The sequence below is a fragment of the Phyllostomus hastatus genome, unplaced genomic scaffold, assembly GCF_019186645.2.
Source record: "Phyllostomus hastatus isolate PE091 unplaced genomic scaffold, TTU_PhHast_1.1 phas_scaffold_46, whole genome shotgun sequence".
Classification (NCBI taxonomy): Eukaryota; Metazoa; Chordata; class Mammalia; order Chiroptera; family Phyllostomidae; genus Phyllostomus; species Phyllostomus hastatus.
In genome coordinates this window covers 16,727,137-16,747,744 of record NW_025334032.1, presented here as the reverse complement: position 1 = coordinate 16,747,744, position 20,608 = coordinate 16,727,137, and the positions used below count along the sequence as shown (strand labels likewise).

The 20,608-nt window shown below is 35.1% G+C and overlaps 1 protein-coding gene across 1 annotated transcript in view; it reads left to right on the top strand.

Moving 5' to 3' along the window:
* The window catches only part of ANKRD10 (ankyrin repeat domain 10), a 34,045-nt gene extending 13,820 nt beyond the window's left edge, over positions 1–20,225 (top strand). Inside the window, exons 4-6 of the mRNA XM_045821701.1 lie at positions 6,984–7,219; positions 15,438–15,533; positions 18,628–20,225. Coding sequence (XP_045677657.1) covers positions 6,984–7,219; positions 15,438–15,533; positions 18,628–19,103 — 808 coding nt within the window. The 3' untranslated portion in view covers positions 19,104–20,225. The remainder of the gene's footprint in view (positions 1–6,983; positions 7,220–15,437; positions 15,534–18,627) is intronic.
* The last annotated feature ends 383 nt before the right edge of the window (positions 20,226–20,608 follow it).

Genomic DNA, 20,608 nt, shown 5'->3' with positions numbered 1-20,608 from the left:
CCTCTGCATTCCAGTCACTCTTACCTAGTGTTGCCTTCCTTATCTAATTGTCACTGTGGCAAACTCGTCTGATCTTGCTATATCCTGCATCCTTTTTTCCTTTTATTAAAGTGTAACAAGCAAGGTGGAGGAATTAACTTCCTGAGATAGTTATTAAAGTTCTGCCTGATGGACTGGAGCAGATGATGGAGTGACAATACTGTAGAATTCTTGACAAATTTAGTCTAGGATTTTTATTACTTTTCATGCTTGAATAATATATAGGTTTTAATAGTTTAACCACTGCTTTTATAAATAGTGCTTTCAAATAAACCAATGATTTCTAAATTCAAATATCTTTTTCCTTTGCTAAAATACAGTGGGAGCATGTTAAATACTTTATCAGAGTATTTGAATGATACTCTTATATTTTAATGTATGCAAACATAATTGGGGTTCATTTGTAGTGTTGTAAAACTATCCTCATCAGTTTTGAACTTAAAATGAAAACTTGGCACCAAATTTATTCAGGTAGAAACTTTAAAAAATAGTTTCTTCTTATTGTTACCTAAAGAATTTATTTAAGAAAGTCTTCATAACTATTTAAGAATTTGGATACCAAAGGGTTAAAAATACACGGTTTTCTTTTACTGAAGAAATTTTAAGATGTTTGCTAATGTTTTGTTTGTACAAATGGACATTTAGTAATGTTTTTAATTCTTTTTTTTTTTAATGATTCCATGTATTTGCTTATTTCCATCTAGGAATAGTTACTAATGTATTTGAGATACAGCATACCAAATTTTAAAGTAACCAGAATCGTGAGTTAATGGTTTTTAGTCCATACTGTTAAATTTTGTTGAAATATTGACATAATTAAATTGGCTTCATGCTAAAAATTATTAGAAGTGATTGAGAAGGCAGTGTATTAGAGCAATAGCTTTTGGTCAAGGAGGTCCCATGACAATGGCTTACGCTCAATAAATGTGCTTCTGCACCTCATGTATGTATATGTATTTTTAATCCAAATGTTGCCTGCAAATATGTGATCCCTTATTATTTAAGTTTCCTGTTTTATGAACCATTGCCCGTTTTAAATCACACAGAAGATTCTGAATCTATAAAAACTACACATGTCAATGTTTTACAGCTACGTAATTCGAATTGACTTGATTTTTTCAAGTAATCCTAGAAAGGGGGAGCATTCCATATAGAAACTGCTGAAACTGCCACAGGTGCTTCTCCGAAAACCTTACAGTTGTGGCATTGAATGTTCAGTATGGCTTCCTTTCTTCACACGAGGCATACTGTTGAGGTATTTGTTGCGGTGATTGGTTTTAATGCTAATCTAGGAATTCAGATATAGAGTCTTTAGATTTGCATGCTTTGCTTACCCTAATTTATGATATCTACCTTTTTATTTGTAAACTAACAATAGTTAAGTTGAGATCAGAATTTTAACAGAAATATTATTTATATAAAAATTGTGGTTATCTTTTATTGTCACATGGCATTAACAAAAAGAAAGCATCCTGAAGGTGATGTGACAACTCGGATTCTAAAAATTATATTTCAGGTTTTTCAAATTACAAATAAAAACTGTTCTTATTAGAATCTAGGCTTCTTATATATTCTAATGTTGTGACACTATAAGTGGAAAACAGATGGAGGATTAGCTGGCAGCAGAATGGAGTTTCGTTTTAAAGTCATTCTTAGATACAATAAATTTAATGTTATGTTCAGAATTTTATTACAGAAAATATATATAAGCAGTTACATTTTAACTTTAGTAAAGTTAAAAAATAAACACATTTGATTTTGCTGGTTTTTTAGCAAAACAAATAACTCATAGTAAAAATTATTATGTCTTCCTACATTTTCATACTCCAATTTTAAAAGAATTCTAGGAACTATTAGGAGAAAATGAGTGGTCTGCCCAAAGATGGCTTTTCATGTTCTTGCTGACTATTAGAGGAACCAGATCCTACAGATCACTCTCATAAAAATAACAAACTGATCTTACCAGCCTAAAAATCTGATCATGTCAACTTTCATTTAAAGGAAATAAATTTTAAAACATTAACAAACTATACCCAATTTGAACATCAAGTTGATAGATATCTGATTTTTTCAAATCTCCGCCCATTTTCTAAGATTTTTAAAGTGGATATTAGAGAGGACCAGAGGGGGTGAACTACAGCTATAGAATAACTTGGTCCCGTGGGGGATCTCTCTTGTTCTCAGAAACAGACAAAGGAAAATTTTAGATCAGTCATAGTCTGTTTGCCCAGGCGTATCAAACTGAAGGCCCTAAATTCAAAAGTGTATGTTTTTAAAAGACTTAGTCTAAAATAATGTGTAAAGTTTCATTACTACCCCAATTTTCATGCAAAATTAAGTTTTTGAGAGTTATTTTGAACATTTCCTTCCAGATTCTGTAAATTTCTCTTTGGACAAGTGTGTGTAAAGGCTGCAGTTTGGATTGACTTAGTCTTTACCAGCACCCCGCTTATGGAGGTCAGGCAGTTAGTGCAGTATGGCCTTATCACACACACAGTGAATACCTGTGGATTGATTGAAAGGGGAAGGGTTGACAATTTAAAAAATACTCGAACAGAACAAAGTACCACATTTTAATGTGAAGTTACAGAACCTGTCAATTTTAAGTCACATTCATGTGCCCAGCTCCCATTTAATTTTATGAAAATAACAGGATAGCTTAGGTTTAGTACCTGCTTAAACTTGGAACATTAAATAGTTTGAGGGCTTGCTTAATAAATTGATGATACATTTTAACCAGGATTACTGTTTGAACTCTTTTTTTCCCCAAATCTTAAGACATCAAATTGTAAAACATCAAAATTGAAACATGCTTAAGAAATAGGACAGCTTACATGAAAAAAGAATTTAAAGACCTGAGCTTCTTTTGTTAAAAATTGTTATAAATTAAAATTATTACCATGTAATAATTATTCTTGTTTTTACTTGGAAATCCACCTGATATTTAGCCTCTATAGTAAAGTTGAAAGTCCTTTCTACTTATTAAGCATTAAAAAGTGATTTGAGGAATTAAGACCTTTAAAGATAGTTTTACGTTATTCATATTAAATACATTGCCTATTTGAATTGTAAGACACTTAGAACTTTTAACAGGAAACACTGAAATGGAATAGGAATGAAATGATTGTATTCAACATGCTCTCTGAAGGTCTGGTATTTTATATTCTAAAGTTTACCTTTAGATATTTTTCTTGGTATTTAATATTTTATGATTTAATGCATTTAAGTTATTCTTTTGTTTGAATCAATTAGTGCATAACATTACTAGAAAGACTTTTTCAGGATCCCACACACAGCTATTATTAAGAATAGAGAGGACTAGTTACTAGTTTTGTCTCTTGGTTAAATGTTAACAGATCCAACCTGCTGCTTGTTTTTGAATGACCCATAAAGTAAATGACTTTTACATATTGACATAGTTGAACAAAAAGAATATTTTGCTACTCATAACATGAAATTCTATTTTCAGTATTTATAAATAAAAGTTAACCTATAGTTAAGCTCGATTGTTTACATATTGTCTGATGCTGCTTTCAGGCAGCAATGACAGAGTAGTTGTGATTGAGGTTGTGGCTTCTAAGGCCTAAAATATTTATTTTCTAGCCCTTTACAGAAAAGGTATCTACCCTTGAATTAGATGATTTCTAACAGTCCTTTTCAGCCAATTTCTGTAAAGTACAGTCTGAGATTGAGCAGCTACTTGGAAGTTTTTAAATGTGAGCAGAGCAGAATTAGGGAGTTAAACATTTCATAAGGTAGAGACTGAAGGAATGAATGTAGGTATATAGAGGAGATGGCAAGGAGGACATTCAGAGGCAAAATAGGGGAACAGTGGGTTTTGTTGTGTATCAGTGTCAGGTGTTAACAGGTCTTTTGCTGGAGAGGAATATTAAACTGTAAGTATATGTTGTCTACATTCCAGTCTTTAGTAACATGAGAAATAGTATAATTGAAATCTTTCGTAGCTCACTAGAAGCGGAGAAAGGATATTTTGGTGTCTGTTCCTATAATAATATAGGGAGGTTGCCAAAATTATAATCTCCCAATTCTTCCACAGTCATCGAATGTCACATTCTAATATCTGTCCATACAGTTTATACAAAAGAATATGTACACCTCCCTTTTGGCTCACTCTAATTTCCAGACCAGGTTGACTTGGGATTGTTCTTGTTTACTTGCATGGTCCATGCATGGGGAATATATAGCAAGAGTTGGCTATAGTTCTTCTTTGGAGTTTTAAAGATAATGCCTTACAAAACCTGGAAATGTGGTTGGCTCTTAACTCAGTTAAGTGATGTGCAAATGTTGGACTACTTTTGGTAAGGGAGAAGGCAGGGTAAGGTGATGTAAGCAGTATTATCTTAGGTCTAAGCACATACTCCCACTCAAACATTTATATTTTGTCATCTCTGGATATTGTCACCAATTTGTTGCTTATTTTTCTTTAAGGCCATATTTCCATGGAGGAACGGTAAACTTGCTATTCTGTCCCAGATTCAGTCTGCTATTCTGTTTCTGAATGGAGGAATAAAGGAATTGAGTGAATTTTTAATGTTACTCTTTTCAACAACTTCAGAATGTTGGCATGCTTCTTAAACATGCTCCTTAAACAAGTTTTCTTTGGTGATCTGGTATTTATGATGGTAAATGCCATTTTAAAAGTCAATGTGTGCTCTGGCAGGTGTGGCTCAGTGGATTGAGCACCAGCCTGCACATAGAAAAGTCACCAGTTCGATTCCCAGTCAGGGTGCATGCCTGGGTTGTGGGCCAGGTCCCCAGCTGGGGGCGTGTGAGAGGCAACCTATTAGTGTTTGTCTCCCTACCTTCCCTTCTCTCTAAAAGTAAATTAATAAAATCTTCAAAAAAAATTTTTTCTTTAAAGAAATGCTCATTTAAAAAAAATCTATGTGCTGTTCTTTTTTAGTCTATGGTCCACTAAGGGGTGATCTTTGTTGTCAAACTCTATTTGTTCTAATTTAAGCAGCAACTTCTCATTTCTCTCTTCTTTGATGTTGGAGAGCAAGTCTATATTTCACCTGTGGAAATGATCATTGTATAAACTTTGCTTATGTTCTGGGTCTTCATCTTTTCATGAAATTTTGACAGCTAGATTTTTTGTTTTTAATTTTCAGGTGGCAGCTTTTATTGTTTTTGTTCAAATGCCTGAAGAAGTAAGCATTTTTAGACCATTTTCACTTGTGATATCTTCTGAAAATGAAATACACCACTTAAATATCATCCAGCTATACACATTTTAATACTACATTTGTATACCATGTTGACATTAAAAATCAAGTACATGATCATTTTGTATACATGTAATTTGCTATGCCCAAACTTTAGTGTTTACTTTCCATTTAACTTATGTATCAAAATTAAAATATTAAGAATTCTAGAATAATATTTATCAATATACACAGCCATGAGGTAAAATTAAAATGTCAATTTTAGTCCCCATTAGCTGTACATGGCTGCCTTATATGTTTAAGAAACTATTGATGGTTTCTAGGATTAAGTCCTGTCTTTTATATCTGATAGAATTGAGTTTGGGCTTTTGCCTTTCTTCAAAATGTATAATACATTTTCTTTATCTCATTTTTTGAGATGTGAAGACATGTTTAATGATTGTCCAAAAATATAGAGATTTTTCATTCCTAAAGTTGGAGCTTTATGAGCATGATGGCTGGAAATATGAATTCAAGGCTTATTATTATCTTTTAAAATTAAAAACCCTTATTTGCCCCCAATCCTCCAGTTTTCTTGCTGGAAAAAAAAATTTTTTTAAATTGACCTAGGAAAGAAGCATTAAGGATTCTGCATTGGTTATTTCACGTAACACAAAATAGATCCTTATTTGATCATATCTTTGCTCTGTTCATAGCATAGCTTGCTGAGTAGGTATGGGAGGTATCTTTGCTATTTGGTACTCCTGCAGTTTCAGTGTATCGACCTGTACCTAACAACCTGTTTTGCTTTCTTTACAGATTTATTTCACAGACCAGTGTTTTCTCTTGTCCTCCAGGGAAACTTCAGCATGGACTTCCTTTTGTTTTTTAAATTTTTGTTTCCTAATTAAGGTCTACAAGCTCAACCAGTTCTTCTATATCTTAATTCAGATCTTTCATTTATGTTCTGCCACCACCTCTTCCTTTTAATTTGAATCTTAGCTACTACAGAAGACATGAGACCTTTACTTTATTAGTATTATTAACCACTTAAGATTTTATTCTTTTCAGTAGTAGATCTCAGCCTGGGGCATGAGTTCCTAAAATAGTATTAGACTTTCACAGGAAACATCCACTCAGATGCTCTAGAATTCCAATTCCTTGAAAGATTCCTAGGCAAGGCCAGAAAATAAAAAACACTAAAAAACCCATTCATCTTTTTTCACATCTCTAGTCTGATGATAAATTAATGTCAGGACATCCTTCTAAACTTCCACTTATAGTGTCACATGTTAGCATAAAATCTGGCTTGTTGGTAAGCCAATTACACACCTTTGTTTTAGGAAGCCGATTGTTATGAATGCCATGGACAATTTCAGTACGTGTTTGTTTGTTATGATTTTACTCAAGCTAAAGGAATGGATTATTAAAATTAAGTGCAAATAATATAGAATTCAGGTTAAGTCTGAAGTTAGCATAAATTTAGGTTCTTCAGACTAACAAAAAATGATTTGAGAAGTTAAATAGGAAGATGCTTTTAAAATTTTTTTACTATATTGATTTTTAAATTACTATCTCCCAAATCTTGCTTAGTAATCAAATGTGCATAAGAGAGAAGTTAGTTAAAGAGCTAGGATGAGTAATTCCTTCTTTAATGAAGACTTGCTGTAAATCTGTATACTCTTTCATATCACCTTCAGATAGTTAGTCAGTTCGGCAGGAGCAGAGACCAGATGAAAATGTTAATGGGATGTAATTCAGTGTTTTTGTGTTGTACAGCCTGAGAAATGCCAGTGGCCTGACAGCAGCAGACATTGCTCAAACCCAGGGTTTCCAAGAATGTACCCAGTTTCTCTTGAACCTCCAGAATTGTCATCTGAACCGTTTCTATAATAATGGCTCCTTAAATGGGGGCCATCAGAACATATTTCCTAATCATGTTAGTGTGGGAACAAATCGCAAGAGATGCTTGGAAGATTCGGAACCCTTTGGAGTAAAGAAGGCTAGAACTGAAGGTGAGACTACTTCATGGGTGGGAAAGAGCAGTTCTGTTTCCTTTCTTTAACATGTTTTCTTTTTTATGGCTGAAAACACCTTCAAGATGAGACCTTCGCTTAAGGTGGTACTGTGCCCGGAGGATTCTGGTGCAGTGATGGTGGAGTTTTTCCTGTATTGCTACTTTGAAGATTGCCCGTTTAACAAAAGGAGAGGGATATAAGAGGGCAGTGTTGATAGTTTAAATGTAAATGTGTGTATATAACTTTTCTGCACACCCAGGTTTACCTACCATGAATTAGACTTTTTTCATTTATTGTACCTGTTGGAAATATAAATTTTTTAAAAAATCTGCCACTGTGCCTGATTTTTTTGTTTCCTATAAATAGTCCTGATCTTAAAACAATTGTCCGTCTGGTGGTAAAACCTAGTTTCACATCTGGGAAGGTAGGTGTTTGCTGTACTGTCCCACTTGCACTATGATTTGGTCTCAGCTGGTCTCTGTAACCCGCAGTGTAATGTGTATTTGTCACAAGATCTGGTGTGTCATTTTGACAGTGAGGACTTAAGTCTCTAAGATAAGTCAAGTTTTACGTTGTCTTCCCCCTTTTTATCTTTAGTTTTGGAGTTTGTAAATAATCAGAATCAACTGAGTCACTCTTTAAGTTGGAAAAACCTCCCTTTTATCTAGGAAAAAGACATATATGTATGTATGTAAAATACCTTCATCAGAAGACAGTAGCTTAGCAGGAATATTTAGTGAACCTATATAGAAGGAAAATTAGAGGTGACATTGAAAAGTAATCACTCTGAAATTATGCACTCAGATATTTGCTGAAAATAAATACAAAGTCGTGCCCTTCGGCTTACAAAAATAACTATACAAGTACAATATGAGTAAATGCTGGCTGGCTATAGATTTTAGTTGACTTTAAATTTGATGTGGGTCAATATTACCCTTTTTGATGCTTTGTCTCTTTAACAGGAGTGTATCCAGACAAAGAGATTTTTTTTTCTATGATGATAAAAATTGTATTATTTACTTTATAACTTTTAAAATCTTGGTCACTATAAAAATTTGTGATTATGTGACTTTTTTATAGAATTGAATGTGTGAACTTAAATGTAATGGTTTATCAAATTCATAGCTTTTATAAGTTGTGAGCCTAATAATCTAGAAGGTACTACTATAATAAAGCACATGGAGGTATGTCTAAATTTTAAGAATGGCTTAATGGTGAAGTGTTGCTCAGCATTGTCATTTATTTCCAACATGATTCAGTATATTTTTTTCTAATGTCTTTTAAAGGCTTTTTAAGAGCATTCACTTTCTTAAAATATACTTTTTTGTTTGTTTAGTACCTAATATTTTGGAATTGTATTGTGTTAGCTCCATTGTGCCCTCATGCAAAAATTGTGTGTGCCTATGTCCATGAATGTAGGTTTGCAGGATAAATCTTAAATTTTTTTAAAATTAAAGGGTTGTCACTTAATATTCTATGTAATAAGACACAGAAATGTACCTGGAGAGTTTTAAGTGTCCTAAAAAGCCTTTCCAAGGACTTCTGAAACTTGATTTTAAGTTTCCTAAACCCTGTTATCACACAAATTTGGTTCTAAGCATCAAGCAATTTTCAGGGCATTTTATTTTCCTCCTCCGGACAAGGATTCGTTTTTGTGAAGCAGGGTTAGAGATTTCACATTTTCCACACTAAACTCACCATCCAGGCTTCCCAAATTGCCCGTTCCTAATACTCAGCCCAAGGATGTCAATTCAGAAGAAAATGTGATTGACACCTGGCATTTGTTTACATTTGCAGGTAATAGTTGCACATACCTAAGGTTGTGCACTGCACTGCTCCACAGGTGCATGAAGTGATACTCATTACCACAGGAGAAGTCATGGCTTGACACCAGATACACCCTGATAGCTTCTCTTGTGTCTTCTGAGCATTGTTATAATTATTTACTCCCTAAACTTTCTAATACTCCAGTCCTTGGTAGTTGTAGTACTGAGATTGTTTTGCATGTCACGTGTGTGTGGTGTGTGTGTGTATGTAAATTCATATTTGTAAGCATAGTTTTCATGCCACTCTCATGCCTGGCACCACTCTCCTTTCTCTGGGAAAGGAAGAGTTAATTTTTTTCACTTTACCATTATATACTCTCTATGAATGATACATCTGAGCAATAATTCTTGATTACTAAAACAAGATCTCCCTCTACCCTAACCACCTGAAAGTTCGAAATGAAGCTGTTCTTGGCTTCAGTAGTTTTTCTAGTTATTTCCATTCTTTGACTAGTGTTTTAGTATGCAGTTCAAGATTGGTAGCCTTAGTTCATTTAATTTCTGGCATATTGTTTTGCTTTGCTATTTAAATATGTAAGCTTAAGTTTTTGCTCATTCTGAATTCACTTTGTAGCTGAGTTTTTGGTTCTCATGCAAAGTAAAAGCGTTTTTTTTCCTAATGTAACATATAAAATACATTTTAAAATAACTTCACATGTGAAAGTATTCAGAAGAGTTTAGAATCATTTTTTTTTTCTTTTTTGAAGTACAAGTTTGGCTTTTTCTTAGGGATTCCTGAAATAATATCTTGGCTACATAATAAATACATAGCTTGAACGAACTCTTAAAGATACTCCCTGTGAAATTCACTTTTTAATTCTTTTTCTACTTGGAATCATGAGTCTGAAAGTTAATTCCTCTTCTCCACAGAAAGCAGTATCTCTCTGCTTTAATAAACTATTTTCAAATATATTAAGGTAATTGGAGTAGTTTTCCTTTGGAAACTATATTGATGTAAAAGAACCAAAAGGAGTTTTGCCTTTTTGTACTATTCAGTTATAAATTGTCCTTTGGAAGCAAGTTGTACTACAGAAACGTATGCCTTAAAATATCTTTCATGCAGTCATTCTTGACACTATCAAAATATACTTTAATCAGAACAGGCATAATAGATGTGGCCATGGACTCTGGAGGATGAGATAAAATCCAAAGTTATTTGAATAATTTTGATGAAAAGTATTTGGGAGTAATATTTCCCCAGTACAGGATTTTGTTCATTTATGATGGTGCAAGGAAGTATCTGTACAATTGGTTTAGGATTCTCTCCCCACCCCCTCCAATTTTTAAATGATTTGCTCAAGAGGGAATGACAGATGGACTTCAGGACTTCAGCTGGAGCTGCTTTGTAAAGATTGGTTTAGTTTTGTTAGCATTCCTAGTTAATCTTTAGTAATAACACTCAGTATAATTATTTATACATGTATATGTATTTCTTGAGAGCTGTTGCCCAAACTATCAATGATCCTGCTTAGAAAAGAATTGCCGCCTTATCCACAAGAGAAACCTTTATGTTTTTTTTTTTTTAGCCAATAATGTTTTTGGTTGCAACTCTATAGTTTTGAGTGAGGAGAGGCATTGTGAGTCACAAACCAACCAAGTAACTTCACAGTTTCATTTTGGGAAACAACTGCCGTAAGAAAGTAGGCTGTGGTATTATACCAGATCTCAGGTGTTAGGCTGACCTCATGGGTTTTGATCAAATAGGTGTTTTATTGATCTTAGCATCTGATACATAACATGTAGGTGTTTAGTATAAAAATACCCCTTTAAGAAATTATCTTCAACAAAATTAGCAGTGAGAAGTTTGTCATTGCACTTTGCCCAGGATGAATATAACAAACAGCTTTCACTTTCTTCTAATTGTTCGTGTTGACTGGCATTTATGACTTGGGAGGAGGAGGGTGAATAACTTAACACATGGTTAAGTAATGCGATAGCTAATTATTTAAACAAGATTCAAGAAATCAGACTTGATGTAGTTATACACACACACACACACAGGGTGGAGTCTCATAAAATAATTTTTTGTTTCCTTAGTGTTCCCAGACTTGAAGTAAATGGCTATTTATATTTGTTTTGAAAAATTTGACCAGAGTGAGTGAACACCTACTTGTGTTCAGATAGCAAATGATTATTTTATCTTAATCCCTAAAGACATGGCATTTTTTTAAACATTACCCTTTATATGAATCAATTTTTTTTAAAGATCTTATTTATTTATTTTTAGAGAGGGAAGGGAGGGAGATAGAGAGAAACATCAATGTGTGGTTGCTGGGGGTCATGGCCTGCAACCCAGGCATGTACCCTGACTGGGAATGGAACCTGGGACACTGGTTCGCAGCCCACGCTCAATCCACTGAGCTATGCCAGCCAGGGTAAAGACATGGCATTTTATAATGGAATCTGAATTACATTTAAGAACCAAGTAATTTCTATGATTTCCTCTATTAACGATTGTGATTTTGAACTCAGCAAACCTCATGTGCCTGGTTTGTTCCGCTGTGTGTGTCTTGTTTCACATGTACCTTTCATTCTGTGTATTTTTAATAACCCCAAACCCTCAGCGTTTCCAGTGCTGTCACTGCTGTTCCGTGTCCTTCACATCTCCACTGCCCACCCTCTTGAATTTTCCCATGCCCCTGGCCTGCTGCAGTTGGGGCTGTGTCCAAGTTCCACAGAAGGTACCTGATAGTAGAACTACCTTCACACTGGCCTCAGATACTAGTTTTATATTTTAACAGGACCTTTCTTTTCAAAGGTAGTTATATGGGTTATATATGCTCTACAGTAGAACAGAATAGTTCTAATTAGCAATGGCTGGTGGAAAACCAAGGGAACATTTGCTTCCTGGCGGCTTTTATGGGGAACTAAGGTCAGAGTTGCCACTTGAGTGGAAAGACCACAGGTATGAGGTGTCTTGCCCTGCTGCTGCCTTCTAGAGTTGTGGGTCAGTGCCTGCGACGGACCTCCAACTGACACCTTAAAGATGCACAAGAATGGGAGATCACTATCTTACAACCCCATACTTCAATTAAATCCACTGTGAAACTACTGAGTAGTTTTCATGTGTCAGAGGGTATCTCCAGTTTAGGAATGTCAAGGGATTAAATAAGGCCTTTACTTCCAACTGTTTTCTTACAGTTTGTATGATTTTAGGAGCTTCCTAAGAACTGTCTTTCAGGGAGTGTAGTCAACTGTTTTTAGGTGAAAACACAAATGCAAGCCTCTGCGTGTCCTGGGTACCTTCCCGAATGGAGCGTCTTTCTTGGCTCCTGAGGTCAAGGCTTACTGGGCAGTGACTGCCTGCGGGAGAGGAAGGTATTTATTTTGAACCAGTCCTAGATGGTTTTCTATCATAAATATGCATTGTTTAATGTGTACTGGAAGCTTCTCAAATACCTGCCTTGTCAATTAAAAAATGTAAGGGCACTTTATGAAATGTTCATTAATTTCACCTTTTAACTCGGAGTCAATAGAAAAACAGGATGGGGAGGTACTTTTTCAAAACAACATCAAAATTTACAATTTTGGAAGATTTTCTGAAAGGTTTACAGGCCACCTTTCTCAGACACATGGAATATTTAAACAGTTCCTTTGGCAATGGTGATGGGTACATGTGGGAGAGAATGCCACAGGTGACATCTGTGGTTGTGGGAGAAAGGAGTCAAGTCCAAATCCAATGTTGTTAGTATTCTGAGAGGCCAATTTTAATTTAATGACTTACACGATTTTAAAAAGCAAATGCAACCTTAAAGCCCCCATCCAACAAATTGAGCACTTCCTATTTGCAGGTGCTGTGAATAAAGTGAAAGCGTTAGTGTGAAATACATTACTCAAGGTTCTGGGGCAGCTGGATTATCAGCCGAGTAGTGAAACATCTTTGCAGATACGTGGTGGGAATAACTCACTACAAAGACTGTCTACAGAGAATTATATTCTAGGATGTCTGCATTAGCATACACTGCCCACCTTAAAGAATTTGATTACCAAAAAAAAGAGCCGTTGGTCTTGTTTTATCCTGTAATGATGAGAAACTATACATTAACAAAAGACAGCTACTAAATGGAACAGCTTCAGAGTAGAAATCCTAGTGCATCGGATAGGCTTCTAGTTAAGAGGTTAATTTTTGCTTTAAAATGATATTGTGCCGCAGCTCCTCTTTACATACACGTTTGTTTTGAATGTCCCCAAACTTCCTTTACCACTGACTCTGGCCCCCTAGTGGCAGGTCTGCTTTCATGTCCCACTTCCACTCTTCCCTGAAGCAATTATGACTCTCAGTTTTACAGGTTACTTTAGTTATTAACAGTTTTTGCTTGTTTTCTGTGTAAATAACTTTTCTGGCTAGGGAGTAGTCTTTGTTTACTGATACAGGTACTATTCTATGCACTGGGCTCAAAGGAATGAATTAACAGATACCTTTTTATGAAGATGGTGGGGACGATCTTCATGTTTTTTCGTCAGGTTTTTTGTTTTGTTTTTAATCTGCTTCCCACGGATCTGAAATTGCACATATAATCTAGTTGTCACCTTCCCCAAGGAACACTGGCACCTGAATTCCAAAACAAAACCAGACATTAAGGGTGTAGCTACTTAACGCAGCTTTGTGTCCCCAGTGATGTCTCTTTTTTACAAGGATGTTTGTGGTTTATCCATGATAGCCTGCACCAGTTCTCAGTAAACTACCCAATTTGGCTTAACAGGCATTGGAGAGTGCAGAAGTGGGAAAATCAGACCCTGCGCTGGCTGCAGGTTTGTCTCTTAAAAGACTGGCTAAGAACTCCCTGATGGCTGTGTGGATTTTGACACCTGGTATCTGGAACAGCCCTCTCTAGTCACCACCACCCTTTTTTAAGATGACCTATTTACCACTGAACTCCTGAAAGTCCTGTGTTTTGTAGTAAAGATAGAATGCCTTATCACCAGTTAGAGCCCCGTGGAAGATTACAGAAAGCATTGAATGGAAAAGACTGAAATCCATGACTTAATTCCCCTGGTTTTTAAAGCACCTCTATTGGTAGAATACTTTTGGCCCCATACCTATGCAGGCTTCTGTTTTTTCACCAACTGCATGAAATCACACTTCCTATTTCTCCCACATACTAATTCAGAATTTGTGTTTCTTTCATAAAGACTACCATCTTTGGTTTCAAAAGTTAAGGAGATAATCTGGAATGTGCTAATTCCTATATTGAAAGTGACTTGAGTGCCTAAAACTATAAGTAAGTAAAACTGCACAAAGTTCAAGTCTCTACTTTTAAATTATTTGAAAGAAATACTTAACACCAAAAGTCATTACTTACTTGTTGTATCTATTCTTTGACCCAAAAATAATGTTGGGTATTCATCTGAGTAAAGAACCAGAAATGTGTACAAAGGAGCTTTTATAAGGATGTTAGTTTAATTACGGTATTCATGATAAGAAAGAAAGCTGAAGCAACCCAGACAAAGTGGAGAATTTGGTGGTGGGTGAATTATAATAGTATGACTGGATTTTAACTTTAAAGATTTAAACTTGTTTGATGGGATTCATTCATGCCATGGTAAATGGATAAAAGCAAAGCATAAAAGTAATTTTTAAGATCTGGTTTTGAAGAAAAGACTAGATTTGCTAAAGACTAGATTTGTCTGTCAAATGAGAGTGGCTGCTCCTGAGAAGTGGGGATTACTGGAGTTTGCAGGGAGAAGTGTTTCTGCACAGGTTATGTAATACTTGGAGGGAAAATGATTAAATGTGCATATGAGCTTTTCTCCAAGATAGGGAGGATTATAATTTTATAAGAAGTGTATACATAGCTTCAGCTCCAAATTTCTTGGAACTAAGACTTAAATGTTTTTTTCCAATTGTATTATATCTTGAAGCACAGGACTAGTGCCACCAGGATCGTATTGACAGGCCTGTCTTGAGTCTTGGCTTTTACCTTATTTTCTGTTCCTGAAATTAGTGATTTTTTTTTTTAATTTGAGGATCATTTCATGGTTTCTATATTGTTACTCAAGAATTGTCCTGGTATTTATGAAAAAAAAAATGAACATTTGTTTTGGGGCATACTTTAGAGTATGCTGAATTTTAAAAAATATTTCTAAATGTCTCTGGATTGTAATTTATGTTGTCCAAATAACAGCCTTAAATGAGAATTTATGTCATCAGTAAATCTAAAATAGGTAACTTAAATTTCATGACTTTCCGTTGAAACTGCACACTTCAAGAAATATTTTATACTGTGGGAAAGTTTCTCAGTAGTATACTAAGTTCATTCATCATCTGCAGATTAGGAAAATATTTGGTAATTTTGGAATGTTCGGTGCTCTAACAAAAAAATGAGAGACATTTGTCTTAAAATTTTGTGTGTACAAGGAATCTAAAATAGCCTTTGTTTCCTGTGCAGCTCAAAGCTTGGATTACTCCATGCCACTAGTGAACGGCGAGGCGGAAGACGATGCTGACAAAATGCACGTCGATAGAGAGTTTGCTGTTGTAACAGGTGGGAGTGGACAGTTTCCCGTTAGCTGCAACAGCAGTCCAGTGGTCGAAGACACCAAACAGCAGGAGGGTGGTTCTGTTGGACCAAAAGAAATAGAAATATATACTGTTTCAGCAATGCAAACCCCTTGTCGTTGCAAGAATCAGTATGCATATTATTTCTAACATAAGCTTCTCTCAAATGAGTTTTGCACTTTGTTGTCCAGTGTTTTAAAGAATGTTATACTATAATTTGCATATTTTGGGCAAGTTTGTAGATACAAGGATAAGTGTTTTTGGTGCATTCTATGGATATGAAAAATATAAGTGCAATATTTCTGATTTTAAACTTTTGCTTAATGTGCCTTGTTTAATTTTGATAAGGTTTTGCATTTTTAATTTTCTGATGGAGGACTTTGGCTGAATATACAAAATGAGCATCTATTGCTAGTAATTTCAAAGCGATAAGGATGATTCACTATAGACAATGAAAATTAGTAAACATTGTGGTTTTGACTTGTAACCAGTCACGCCGATACAGAACCTGTCACTTGACCCTTAGTGGTTGCTGTGGTTCCTGTGCCATGCACTCTAGGTCTAGTGAAATGCTGAACACCATGTCTCACAAAACACAGTTTATACAGTGAAATTTTTAGTGTATTAAGATTTTATTATCAATAGTCATTATCAGTTTTTAAAAGCCAAAGGCTCGATTTTTTTTAGCTTTTAAAGATTTATCCATTTAGTTAATGCTTTTTTCTATTGTTCTTTGATTTAAGTGCCCGTGAAAACATTTTATTCATTCTTTTACATGTTAATATATGTAAAAATAGATACTGGCTTTTAAAAAGTTTGATTATTATGTCTTTAAACTATATTCTTCACTGGGGAGAAAAGATTACCTATTTTGTTTCCCAGACTTTTATGAAAAAATCATTTCTGTTCAATAAAATGATAAAAAATGTGTACATATTTCTAGAAGCTACAGAATTGTAATGGGTGGAGTCACCTTTTTGCCAAATAATTAAATGAAATGAAACTCAAAGCCAGCTTAAAAAAAATAACATTGCTACATGCTTTTGAAAAGGCAGAGGTAATCACTCTTTAATCTTTAAGCATTAATTTCCTGGGTTTTCAGATTACATTTAATACCAAGCTTGAACATAACATTGAAAAAGCCATACTTTTCAAGCCTGGCTCATCCCATATACAGGTGCCAAGTGAGCACCCGTATTTTCCATCATTTCATATAACACTATCTGACTGAATAAACAAATGTTAATTCTCTGAAGACTGATTGTTAGTAGATAAGCAAATAGGTGAGAGGGAAGTGGGAGTCCCAAAAGGCAGTTTGAAACAGAATAAAGGACAGTGTTGGAGATGGCCAGTGGTATGAGTCCTGGCCAAGCAGGGTTATGTCTTAGCCAGTCTCTAGCAAGGCTGCTATTTTCATGCACAGTTTTATTAGATTTCCAACTAATCTTGACTTTGAGATTGTGTAATAGAACTAATTTAATTAGGCACTAAAGGAAAACAGTCCACACACAGATTTCTGAGGCGTGCTTATTTACCTTTGCAGACCCATCACCTGAAAATACAGTTTTCATTCCACTGGTAGCATACCAATTATTTGTCTTAAGAACTGTCCGTGAGTTTTATCACCCAGCAACAGTTGTTTATATTTCATTTTTTAAAAATTAATACAAATATTTTCCTGGAACAACTAGTTTTTTTCTTTTTTTATTTTACTTCATATTTAGTTATTGAAACAATTGTTCTCTAGACTTGAGTTTTAACTAAATAGAAAAACTGTCATTTAATTTTTTAAAAAATTTATCATTCTCTGCAGAATTTATGGGAGTTACTAAATTGCCAGAAAATTTATGATTAGTGGAGTGTTTAGATGTTTTTGTTCATTGAACAAGCCATGGTTTTTTGTTGACAGGGAGGTTCTCAGGACACACAAAAACCCTTGTTTGAGTGCAAATCAGAGGTCTGTACATGGTGAACCCCAAAAGTAAGCCCTTCATGGGGAGAGTCACACTCTGTGAGATGTGTTAGGGTAATCAGATGTACATAACGGGTCTTCATCTGTTGTAACTCAGCTTTCTGTGTTTAATATCATACCATGTTTTAATAACGCAGAACATTGGGATCAAGTCTAATATTATCAAGCAAGACAATTTTAGGTCATTCTTTCTACTGTTCTGTGAATTCCTGTGAACAAATCTCTCTAGTTTCATTATTCAGAAAAATACTTTGTAATTGCCTACTCCCATGTGCCCAAATGTTTTGTGATTAACATTTTTTTCTATAAGACATCCTTGTCTTAATGGATGCAGATCAAACTCTCAACATTTCCAACATAAGTTGTTTTTGAAAGTGGAACCTTGGATATCATAATCACCTTAATTGCTGAATTCAGAAGAAACTCTTCAGAACTGCTGTTGGCCCAAGACTGTCCGCATGAGAGCCATTAGTTCCTTCCTGTAGTTGCTGTCCTCGGTACTCTGCAGAGCTGCCATGTGGCATTTTGCAGAAGTAGTGTGTAGATTTGAGGGTTACAGGGAATATTTATGTTTTCATATTCCTATGTATGCTTCCCTGACTTGTGAGGTATGACGATGTCTCACCTGGTCCAAGGAGCTGCCAGAATTCATGTGCTTCAACTGCTTCCTTTTCTCCTTAAGAGCTGGAGAAGTTTGTGTTTTATTTCAACCCTTTGTGGGAATCCTTACATTCAGTTCTGATGGACTTTTTCAGGAATGATTTGAAAAATCATTCTCCAAAAGTAGTCTTCAAATGAGAAATTTTTTTCGACGGCTTTTCAGTACTATTGGTATTTTTCATGCAGTATGTTTATCAATTTTAAGTTTTTTAATTTGGCTCCCCAATATTACTGAAATTTATAATCATTTCCTATCTTTCCAGGAAATTTTATTGTTGTGTTTTACTTTTAAATCTATGTACTGTTTTTACTTTGGAAAAGGAACTGGTTTGTTTAAAAGAAAAGAAACTAAATAAATCCTTTAAAATTGTAGCAGCAGTGAAGCATTTTATAGTTTCTCCTCCCTTCTGGTTCTGCATTTTGGTGACAGGTGTATTTCTTAATGCAGATATGAAAAACAGTAGCTCCGTATCGAATACATTGACAAACGGATGTGTCATCAATGGACATTTGGACTACCCTTCCACGACTCAGCTCAATGGGATGGAAAGCAGGAATGACCAGTGCTTAACAGGATCTAATGGAATTAGCAGTGGATTAGTTCCAGGACGGCCATATTCAAGTAGCCAGGGTTCTCTCTGTGTTAATGGGACCGAGGAGCCAGAAAAGACCATGAGCGTTAACCCTGAGATGTGCGGTTCCCTCCACCTGAATGGGAGTCCAAGTAGCTGCATAGCAAATAGACCTTCCTGGGTGGAAGATATTGGAGAAAATTTGCACTATGGACATTACCATGGGTTTGGGGACACTGCTGAAAGCATCCCTGAGCTTAATAGTGTAATAGAGCATTCCAATTCTGTGAAGGTAGAAGAAAGATATGCCAGTGCTGTCCTGAGTACCATGAACCTTTACCACGGCTCGTAAAGACAGGTGGCCTGGCTCTGTCTGGAAGCATTAATCCTTCCTAGTAACCCACTCAGAATACTAACGTAGATCAACCTAAAGGAATGCCACAACTTGTCCTATTTTTTTTATACTTTAGCTTTTTGAAGAAGTACACTTGTGTTTGACAAGTTTCTCATGAGTCCTAGTGAACGCACGGGTAGGTTTATTTAGTGCATAGGTGTTTTCTTCCGTGGACAGTGGGCCTCTTAATGCACTTAGTTTTCTGCTGCCAATCTCCATATTTTCTTTTGAATACTGTCACCATAAATTGGCATTTTTCCTTTTGTCAAATTATATTTAATCAAGATAAATTTAGAAGCAGTCAGTGAGGTGCTTGGTAATTTAACTCTTTGCACGTGGGCATCATTTTGAAAAGCTTGCTTTTACTCATTCCTGCAGAATTTTTGACAGAAGACAGCTATTTCCCTATGCAAGATACAGCCTTACAAAGATTAGTTGCCGTGATTTATATGAAGAAAAGAACATATGTGTTTTTCAAAGTCTTTTCATTGAAACTCTGTAACTTGCCATAAGAAGGTTTTACTTGTAGACACATATGGTGGTTTGGACGTATAAGTCATGTCCCTTTCATGATGTAACTCCCTGGGTTTCAATGAAAACACACAGCCTGGGACTGACTCCTGATTGTTTTTATTACACATTTCCTACTTTGTCTCTAGAATTTTTACCACAGATAATGGTTTCCTTTATATGTAGTGGAAGTTACTATTTGTAGGAACTGTCAGGTTAAAATATTTAACTGACTATTTCAACTTATTATTTTTTTCCTTGTTTCTGTTTTTTGGGGGTTTTCTGCTTTAAAATATATACCACTATGTATATCCAGTAAACTGAGAGAATTTTTAATCTCTCTTATAAAACTGTTACGTTTATGGTTTTATAGAAGTTAGCTTTTGTTTAGATGACTAGTGGTTACACTGTGCAAATATTGTAATGAATTTTTACTTTTCTGATTTTTTGTAATAAAAATTGGTGAAGATAGAGAAAATGTCAAATGAACAAACCAATGTTCTAGAGTGTTACTAACATTTTGTTTTTAAACTGTCCTTGACAAGTTGAATAAAAATCTCTCACATTTGATTTGCCCTAAGCTGTGGTTTCTTTCCAGGTATGAGGAGTTGGGGAGAGGGGAGTGTCTGTGGAGGCAGTGGGAAGGGAGGTAGAAGTCTAATATTGTCTTTCATTTTGCTTGTAAGACTTTACTTCACTCTTCTGATTCCTGCCATCTAGTTGTAGTTTGTCTGTTTGTTTTTAACCACCTTTGATTTAATCTGGTTTTAAGGACACTTGTCTCGCTGGATCTGGCGGGGTGGGCAGAGGGGCAGGTACTAAATTGCTGTCAGCTAACAGTATTGTGTTAATTCATCATGAATGACAACCACCATAATTGACTGAATTTCTTTCGGCCTTCAGATATTAAATGAATATAAGCCTTTTTAAAATTTAACTTACACATAGTTAGT